This window comes from Mustela nigripes, chromosome 13 (genome assembly GCF_022355385.1).
Source record: "Mustela nigripes isolate SB6536 chromosome 13, MUSNIG.SB6536, whole genome shotgun sequence".
NCBI lineage: Eukaryota > Metazoa > Chordata > Mammalia > Carnivora > Mustelidae > Mustela > Mustela nigripes.
Genome location: NC_081569.1, coordinates 97,071,738 through 97,082,304, shown reverse-complemented (window position 1 = coordinate 97,082,304; position 10,567 = coordinate 97,071,738). Strand labels below are relative to the sequence as shown.

General features: G+C 38.6%; 1 protein-coding gene across 1 annotated transcript; it reads right to left on the bottom strand.

The window, feature by feature from the left end:
- Positions 1-6,723: 6,723 nt before the first annotated feature.
- ARF6 (ADP ribosylation factor 6) lies at positions 6,724-10,044 on the bottom strand. Its single transcript, XM_059373150.1, has one exon. It carries the CDS (start codon positions 10,037-10,039, stop codon positions 9,512-9,514), a length of 528 nt encoding a protein of 175 aa, XP_059229133.1. The 5' UTR covers positions 10,040-10,044; the 3' UTR covers positions 6,724-9,511.
- Between the last annotated feature and the right edge of the window lie 523 nt (positions 10,045-10,567).

Genomic DNA, 10,567 nt, shown 5'->3' with positions numbered 1-10,567 from the left:
CTTCTTGGTCTTCTTTGTGAATACTCTCTTCTTCTGGCCACCCCTCGAACATTAGTGTTTCCTAGAGAGGTGTTGTGTCCTCTGCCCTTTATTCTTCTCACTCCCAGGAAATCTCACTACCATCTGTGGTTTCAAAAACCATTTATAAGCTCTCTCGTAAACCTCTATCTGTAGACTAGATGTCTCCTGACCTCTCTACTGCCTACCTCCATGTAGATGTCCTTGCCGTAGACACCTAAAATTTGCTAACAAACTGGGCCTCCTCCCTTTAAACTTGCTCTTTTCCCTCTAATTTTTGTCTTTATAAATGTAACCCTCATTAGTAGTCACTCATGCAGATTTTCCCCTTGTTCCCTCTCATTCAATTGGCCAAAACTTGCCAATTCTGCCTCCAAAATAGGATTTCTTGAACTATGGTCCTTGGCAACTATGTTTCATAGGATAGTTGTTTTGTATTTTATTTTATTTTATTTTTTAATTATTAGGGTTCTGTGAGCAAATAACCTGGGGAAATGCTGGGGATTAAAGCAAGACTTCTAAGAACCTTCAATATAATGCTGAGGTGACTTGTGACTCCCAAATGCAGATATAATATGAAGCATTTTGCAAATAGTGTGGGAGTTTTTTCCTAAGGAGTATCTTTGGTGATCAGTGTACTACAGAATATACTTTACAAAATGCCATTTAAGTTTCTCAGATGTGTTCTCCACTCCACCACCATGGCCATTGTTCTCTTACCTAGTCCACAATAGCCATCCTGCCTAACCTTTATTCATCCTTTACAGTAGTTGGTAAGCTCCCTAAAATATAAGTCTCATGCGGTTTTGTGCTTAAAAGTCTCACAAGGTTTTGGGACGCCTGGGTGGCGCAGTCGTTTGAGCATCTGACTCTTGGTTTTGCGATCTCAGTGTGGTGAGATGGAGCCCTGTGTTGGGCTCCGCACTCAGCAGGGAGTCTGCTTGTAATTCTCTCTTCCTCTGCCTCTGCCCCTCCGGCTTGTGCTCTCACACTCTCTCTCCAAAATAATAAATAATAATAAAATTGGCTTTTTAAAAAATCCCACAAGGTTTTCCCAGTACCCAAACTATAAAATCCAAAGTTTCTTTGAAAAACAAAGGCACTTCATACCCAGGCCCTGACCATCTTTCCATCTTCATCTCACGCCAGTCCACCTAATGCTCCAGGTATAATAAGCTAGTTGTCAATTGCTGACTGTGCTCTGCTAACACCTCCTGACTTTTGCTCGGAACTAACTGTTCTGCGACCTAAAATGTCATCCACCTCCTACCTGAATAGTTCTTGTTCATCTTTAAAATTCACCTTAGGGGCACCTGGGTAGCTCAGGCAATTGAGCAATGGACTCTTGATTTCTGCTCGGGTTATGATCTCAGGGTCCTAGGATCAAGCCTGGTTTCAGGCTCTGTGCTCAGTGGGGAGTTGGCTTGAGGATTCTCTCTCTCTCTCTCTCTCGCTTGCTTTGACCCTCCCCTGCTCATGCATGCTCTCTAAAATAAAATCTTAAAATAAAATAAAAATAAAATTCACCTCAGATGGACCTCTTCTTCTAGAGCCTTCCATTCCCCTAGATAACTCCCATTCCCCAACTAGAGGAAGGTGTCTCAGTGGTGGGCACTCAATGCACCATCTGTTACAGTCCATCTCTGTGATTATCTGTATATACATCTCTATTTTCAACTAGCTTGTGACCTTCTTAAAGATCTGGGACATTTATTTATTCCTGTGTATGGGGCCTATTATAGTGCCTAGAACCCAGTAAATAAATTCTTGGTAAATAAATGGATCAGTATATACATTACCTCTCAATGATTTCAATTCTATTTCTGAAAAACTCATCTAACTGTATAAAGTACATGTTTTATCCATGAAACTTTAGTTTGGGACCTAAAAAGGTGTTGGCAAATTTCTATAAAGGGCCACAGAAAGAGAGAGAGCATAAGCAGAGAGAGCAGTAGAGGAAGAGGGAGAAGCAGACTCTCTGCTGAGCAGGGAGCCCAACAGCGGGCTAGATCCCAGGACCCTAGGATCACTACCTGAGCTGAAATCAGAAGCCTAACTGACTGAACCACAAGGTGCCTCAACAATAATTTTTATACATAATTATAGGATATTACATGAGATATACTTGTACTAAAAACTATGAAATTGAAATTTCACTGGCACCATGTATTTTTTATTTAAAATTATATTAGTTTTAGTTGTACAATATAGTGATTTGATAACTTCATATGTTATACTATGCTCACCACAAGTCTAGCTGCCATCTGTCACCATACAATGCTATTATAATATCATTAACTATAATCGCTACACTGCACTTTCCATCCCCATGACTTAGTCATTCCATAACTAGAAGCCTGTACGTCCTACTCTCCTTCATCCATGGTACGCTGTATTTTTATTTGCTAAATCTGGCAACCTTAGTCAGACAAGTCTTTTTCCTACCTCCCAAATACTTTATGTAGATTACTACCCATGCACCTTTACTCACATTTTAAGTGAGATAATGCAAGTAATGCACATAGAACAGTGCCTAGCACACAATGAGCATGCAATAAATACTGTGATTCTCCTGAATTTTTGGGTCCTACTCAATTCCTACTGGCCTTCTCTAGCCCATTCCAGCTCACAATATAATACTTCTTTGTGCTGTCCAGTATTTGTTAGAGCCCTTGATTACTGACTTTGAACATTTCATGTGTACATCTTACCTAGCCTTATATTTCTACCTCATATAGAAATTACTGACTAGGGGCACCTGGGTGGCTCACTTGGTCAAGCAACTGCCTTGAGCTCAGGTCATGATCTCAGGGTTCTGGGATTGAGTTCCGCATCAGGATCCCTGCGCAGTGGGGAGCCTGCTTCTCCCTCTCCCTCTGCTGCTCCCCTGCTTGTGCTCTCTCACTCTTTCCAATAAACAAATAAAATCTTTTAAAAAAAGAAAGAAATTACTGACAAAATAGGATTTTCAAATAATGCATTTTACATTTTACCAAAATTATCAACTTTTAGTCTTAAGTCCTGGCTTAAACACCAAAGTACATGATTAAAACACTCTTGCTGAACTTAGACTCCAGGTTCTTGCTGACAGGAGGATATAGCATTAAGTAAACCTCACTTACAAAAAGTAAGCTATAATAGGATCTAAAAAGCAAGAAATTCACTTATTAAACAACACCTGAAATGTCTTTAATTATGAATTTACCAGGTAGAAACACAATATAAGTTGTGCACTCTAAATTTCCTGAAAATTTGTCTTGTAAATAAGCGTGCAAATAATCAGTTTGGTGAAAACTTTAACTTTTCCTATTTCTTCAGCGTGATCTGTAAAATTCACAATGAAGTAGTTACATGTGATTTTTACAGAAAAAAACTAATTCTCAAACAGAGTCTAATACCATGCTCTCCATTATACAGAAGGCTCAAATTATACAGAGTCTCAAAATCAGGTGATAATCTTAAATAAAATTATGGGCTATTACTTAAACTGATCTTTTGTAAGCTAGACACACACAAAATATTAAGTACATGGTTAATCACTAGTTCACCTTAGCCGTACTCATAGTATAGTACAGACTACCCAAGTCCAAAGTCTGGCTCTGCTACTTATTAACATATTACCTCCTCAGCCTCAGTTTTCCCAACTATAAAATGGGGGCCTTTTCTCTCAAGTTTTTGTGAGGATGGAAAGAATTAATATGCATGAAATGCTTAGAACAAGGCGTGGCACATGGTAAACATTCAAAATATGCTCTTATATTCTCTTATTCTTAGAATGTTTCCCAATTTGGTATCTTTAGGCATAGCTCCAACTTAGGACTTATTCACAAAACTGATTTAGAAACCGATATGGAGAGAAAGCACTTCAGTTTGCCAAGTTAGAATAAATAAGATCTAAGTTCCTGCTGTTATTACACCCTTATATATGTTTTTATTTGTTTATTTGTTTTCCTCTCTCACAATGCTATGACCTTCTCAGGCCAGTCTATTTGGTTATAATGGGAAATAATTTTTACTGGTCATGAATATCCAGCTGCACAAAGATCTTTCTATGAACAAGTGCTTTTATTTTTTAAAGCCCATTAGTTAATGTCCTCCATAAAAATTTCTTCTGTTAATTCCTATTAAATTATTGTTTAGTATCTCTGTTAGGATATTTACAAATTCTCACGTTCTACCATGTAAATAGTATGGAACAACTCTCCATCCAAGAAATAACATGTGTGAATTTCCTAGTTTATATTGCTTAGAGGAATAACAGTACAAGACATCAAATAGCATGCAACATGTTAGTTTCCAAGTCAACAAAACACTTCCTCTTGTAAAGTTTCATAATATAAAATGCTGGACTCAGGACTTGATTACAGTAATACCAACTGAATAAAAGTCAATGATGTTATTTGAACCTATTCCAAACTAATCTAGGTTATCTGAAGAAAATGTTACAGAAACACTTTTAACTTATTCCCCAAAACCAGTATAACTACCATAAAGATATGGGAAATAATTTTAATGAAATGATTCATAAGATCTTAAAGAATGTTAAAGTTGAACTTGAAAAACTGCTGATTTCACATATTTAAACGTATTTGGTGAGGGTGGGGGAATCCAGGTTAAACTACTCAATAATAAGTTTCAAGGATCACTAAATGTTCAAATGTGGTAAATTGTATGAGCCAGTTTTCCTAAAGTTTTGATAAGATTCATTCATTAACCATGGTCTTTTACTTTGGATTTCCTATATATTTTGGTAATACTTTAAAACTGGGCCTTAGATTTGAGGTCAATGTTTTTCATAAAGGGGCAAATAGTAAATATTTAAGGCTTTTCAGGCTAAATACGCTCTGTCACAGTCATGTTTGTATTTTCATAGTCTTTAAAAATGTAGAAGACATTATTAGCTCATTCCCTATAAAAGCTGGTCAAAGCCAGATTTGCTCTAGGCCAGTTTCCCTGTCTGAGCTTTACAGTACACATATTATCTTTTTGTTACCATGTAAATTCCACTGATATTTTTCTTCAAGTATTTGTTCAAACATCACTTTATCTGGAAGTCCTCTGAGGACATTCCTACCAGTCCCCCTATATACAGAGCATACTATATGATACATAGTACATCACCTAACATATCTTTATTCATTATTTGGTCTTTGTCATTCCCCACACCCACATCCCCACCAGCATAAACTCCACGAAAGCAGACTTTTTATTTCACTTATGGATGGTCTCTACCTAGAATAGTGTCGGGTGTATCTTTAGGCTATCTGTAAAGAAATCTATTCTTGCAGTTATAAAACAAATACCATGGAGGAGAGATGGATCCAAATGAAATTATGTAACAAGTGTTAAAGTATTTAAAGAAGATTGACAAATACTTTCCTTTTAAAATTGCTTCAGGTAGTCATAAAACATTTTAAAGAGAAAAAATTACAGCATTTTCTTACTGTCCTACTGAGTGGTTTTTCTTAAAGATTAATTCCCAGGAAGATTACCATTACTTTGGCTTATTTAAAAACAAATTTCATTTGCCATTCCTAAACCTCTCTACAGAACTTGTTCTGCCTCTTTGATCTCACTTGTATGTATTCCCTGCCCATTAAACTCACTAATCTAGTCTGGCAACTTTATAGTTTAGCAGATCAGAAAAAAGTTACTTTACCTCTTATTCTGTGACTCCATGTCCCACCATTCCTTTTTATAAACTTCCTAACATTGTTATCTTTCCTACTTGTCTTGACCATTCAATATAAACAAGAAGCTAGATTCTATCGAATGTTCTACTCCAAATACATTCTGCTCAGTGATTAGTCAAACTTAAAAGTTCTTTTTGCTATATGTGGTTTTACAATCTTTAAGAGCCAAGATTTGCGTTACCACACCCTGATGTATACTTGGCAAGGTACTGGGGATTCCCAGGTAACTGGGAATTTAGGAAGCTCCACTACCATTCAGATTAAGGCTACTATATTTTTAAACATATGAAAAACACAAAAACCCACTAAAGAGTAAAGTTATCTTCTGCTGCTACCACTGATAAGTTGTTATTTGATAACCATTAGTAAATCACAGTACTAAGTATATTAACATTAATGTGAGGGTTAAATAATATATCATACTAGAGAACACAGTAAGATATTCTAAAATCAAGTTATAAAAATTGCTGATTCAAGGGGGAATGCTTACCAAAAAGGAAATGTGTTTAAAAAACCTTTTTGCCCAACAAGTTATTCTTCATCTACTATTTTCCTTTCTAAATGACTACAATTCTGCCTTTCTTATGACAAGCAGCTGGCTTTTGGAAGACAAACTTTAAAAATCTAAAAGTCAATTGTCAAGGCTAAGACCACTCTGCAGGCCAATTCTTTACAGACACAATTCTCTACTCCTAAAAACTGTAAGGCGGTGATTTTGGAAAAATGGTAGAATACACACTGCTTAGAACCTTAATTCTTAAAAAAGTTATTTTCAACTTCTTCTGTGTCCTAAATTATCATAAAATCAGATTAAGTTTGGTGGAACTAAATCAGTACAAAACCTTCTGTACACCCAGCATTATAAAAAGCAAATTGACTTTTTTGTTCTTATAAAAGCTAGGTGACTCCAAATCGAGTCACTTTATACCATACATCCCTGGAGAGTAACATGGCCCAACACACCACATGTCCCACTTCATCTAGTCCAAACGAGTAACATAACGTGAGAAACTGCACTGTGTAATTCCTTTATTTTCTGCATATTAGTGCTTTACCAACACTACAACCATATAGAACACAATTCCAAGTACTGTACTTTTTAGTTTGGGGAGATCACAGTCTACAGACTCATTTACTTATATTAGACAAGATTAACCTCATTCAAAACTTACTGCAGTTTATAAATTCACATAAATACAGAAATTGATGCAATTAAACAAAAACTTCAGGATCTTATTTTTTAAATTCCTAGATTATAACTTTTCCTGCAGGCTCAATTACCTGCCCCATGATCACCAATGGTTATGGCTCAATTTAACTACATCAATTATCAACCTTTTATATCCTTAAAGAAAATGTAAATGAAAATTACAATTTCTTACCAAGAAGTTTAGGGTTTTCCAAAATTTCAAGTATTTGCTTCCCTCCTCCCCCCTTCAGTTAGACATTTCAAATAAACTAAAAATAACCACATCTCACCTGCAACATTCAATAGCAATCACTTGATGTATAAAATTTTAACTATGCTCCCAGTTATTTTAAAACAAAAAAACGGCTGCCTATCAATCTGTCTGTCACAAGTTAGAAATACTACATTTAGGAATTAAGATGAGGGTTTCAAGTTTCCTCCAGTTTAGGCATTTATACCTTTGTGCTTGTCTTGTCTAAAGATGTTACTATAGCATCGGTATTTGTATAACCCATGTTTATGTACCTTAAAATGCAATCACTTAAAACACTAAGAATTAAATTTATGTGGAGCTTTGGGAATTTTAAAAGCAACTAAAATGTTCTCGGATGTGTCTGTCAGCTTCATTTCTGGAGATCCTTCTAAAGTAAAACTAAGAACTTTATACTTTAGTTGCATTTTGAATTCAAAAATCCCTCTGCACCATCAGGAGCCTACAACATAGCACCTTTTCTCATCTGCTTTAGGTAAATGTGTCAAGACTTTTACTTTCAATAGTTAACTTTTTATAGCCTTATGCTTCTCATACATCTTTGGTAAAAGCTCCATTATACAATATGGCCAAAACACGAAGGACCAATACTGTCCAACTATGTACCATGATATCCCGTTCCATTTGTTTTCAGACACCCTCATGAATAAAACCCACTCCACCTTTTCCTGTATACTGCCTTTGCAGTCTACGTTTCTTAAATTCCCTATGTTTAATTCCTTGAGGACCTCTAAAATTAATCCTTAAGGCTATATGAGAACCAGATGCTGCTCACAATTCTTTATCAAGCATTAACATTTGGTTCAAAGTATCATCATAGTGGTCTCAATAATCTAATTACCGGTCCTAACAAGCTAAGCAAGTAATCTTGCTAGGATCTGGTTATCACCAGTGAGCACACTGCTTACCCTTGAAGAAAAATAAGTTTACATTCATTGTCATCCGTAGGTTCTTTTTCTTCATCCTACTTCCCCTTTAATTGTCATTCCTCAAGTCTACACATCATTCATTCATTACATTTCCTTCCTTAGGGGAGATAGTGTATTAATGAACCAACAGGATATCGGACTATTTGTATGAGTTAATCCTACAATCAAACAGAATTAAATATCTTTTTTATAAAACATCTTTTCCAGTGTTCTAATTAATGGAGATGTGGATCACTCATCTACAAAAAAGACTTCTATCTTCAGCTTAATCAGTTGCTCTAATGTGAAAACAGGAATGTGTATTTTTCAAACTAGGTAGGTGTATATAATTTGAATTGTTAAATGCTTTATTAATGAACAAAGTAAACATTCTAGTAATTTTTAAACTATTGGTCTTAGACATTTGAAATGTAGTAGAAGTATATATTCCAGTTTTGCCCCAAAGTCACTTAAAATTATCTACAGATATCGCATCTGTGTGTGGCATATACCATTTATTGCTCCATATTCTGGAAAGAGTCTACTTTTAAAGTTAAAAAAGAGGGAAAAAACAGCAAAGTTGCTAACCTTGCAGTGGAAAAATCCGTGTTGACGGGTTACACTTTCAAATTTTTATGCAGTGTAAGTTAGCTATGTAATAAGGAACTTGAGTTTTATCCCTACTCATGCATGACGTATGTTTCAGAACTTAAGAGCTGACATTTCAAAGAACTTCTTACATTACCTGTTTAACATACTGATGTGCAACTGGAACATATTACAATGATATTACTCATTATGTGCCACTGTAGGCTAGGTTTACTATACTGGTCTTAGATATAAAAGGTCACATTTGAAATTACTAAATTAAAGGTAAAACTCATAAGGGAGGGGTAAAGGCCTTAAATATAAAAGACAAACGGCAGTTTGATTAAGCAATAATTTTCAGTTTACTAGATGAAACAGACTTGCAACATAGTCTGCATGAATGCAAAATAAGCCATCTACAGCAAGTGAAAAGGAAACGGGGCAAAAAGGAAAAAAAAGCATACATTGCAAAAAAGATTCTCTCGAAATAAAAAAATCAAACCATTATTATAAAGGACTTTACCAAAAACTGCTGTATTTCCCCATCCCATTTGCTGGAAGTCAATAAGAGCATCTAGCACTTTGTGTTCATGTCAATTGTCAGATCAGAGCATCGTAACGCAAAGCAAAAAGAAAAAAGAGGGGGGAAAAAGGAAAAAAAACAACAACAGAGAAACAAAAAAAGGAAACCCCTAACCACCCCCCTCCCCAACCGTAGAACAGTAACTCCAGAGTTCAAATTCAAAAGAAGAGAAAGTGGCAATTGAAAGAGGTGATGGTGGCGATAATCCTATGAATGGGTTTTTGATTTCTCTCCTTCCGGGGGATAAGTGGAGAATGCTCATTAGGATTTGTAGTTAGAGGTTAACCATGTGAGCCCCTCATAGAGTCCATCCCCTGAGGTGGCACAGGAGGGCTGCACATACCAGTTCCTGTCCCGAATCCGGGTCAGGCCCAGTTTCTCCTGGATCTCGTGGGGTTTCATGGCATCAGGCAGGTCCTGTTTGTTGGCGAAGATGAGGATTATGGCGTCCCTCATCTCCCGGTCATTGATAATGCGGTGCAGCTCCTGGCGGGCCTCGTCGATGCGGTCGCGGTCGGCGCAGTCCACTACGAAGATCAGACCCTGGGTCCCGGTGTAGTAATGCCGCCAGAGCGGGCGGATCTTGTCCTGGCCGCCCACATCCCACACGTTGAACTTGACGTTTTTGTAAGTCACCGTCTCCACGTTGAAACCCACTGTGGGAATGGTGGTCACCGACTGGCCCAGCTTCAACTTGTACAGGATTGTTGTCTTGCCGGCCGCGTCCAGGCCCAACATGAGGATCCGCATTTCCTTGTTCCCGAAGATCTTGGATAGCACCTTCCCCATCGCGTCGGAGGAGCCGGGGCCGGGGGCATTCAGGTGTCCCGGGTCCCCTCAGCCAAATACGCCGCAGCCGCCGCGAAACCGAAACGAAGCCTCCCGGCCGCGAGGGCGCCCGTGCGGCCTGCGTGGGAGTTGCCTCTTCGGGGCAGAGGCCCGGACTCGCCACTCACTCGGGCATCACCGACCGCACAACTTGATTCCTCCAGTCGCCGCTGCCGCCGGGGCCCTGAGTCTGCGCCGGGAGAGCCGCCGCCCTGCTGAGGCGCGGCCCGGCCCGGAACTGCCCTTCCCCCCGCAAGCGCCGCGCGAGCGCCGCCGCGTTTCCCGCTCCTCCGCCTTCTCCTCACTCTGCCGCGGGAGACCGAGGCCCTCCGGGCCGCCCGCCGGTCCACGAGCTCCGGGCTCACCACCGGCCCAAGCTACCCGAGAGTCAGCAAGGCTCCGGCGCCTCGTCAGGTCATTGAACCTCGCGGGAACTCGGTGCGCCGCCTGCAGAGACACGGAGAGGAAGAAGAGTTACTGGCGGAGTAC

Excerpts from the sequence above, each read along its gene's own strand:
- ARF6 (XM_059373150.1), bottom strand. The coding sequence starts at position 10,039 with ATGGGGAAGGTGCTATCCAAGATCTTCGGGAACAAGGAAATGCGGATC.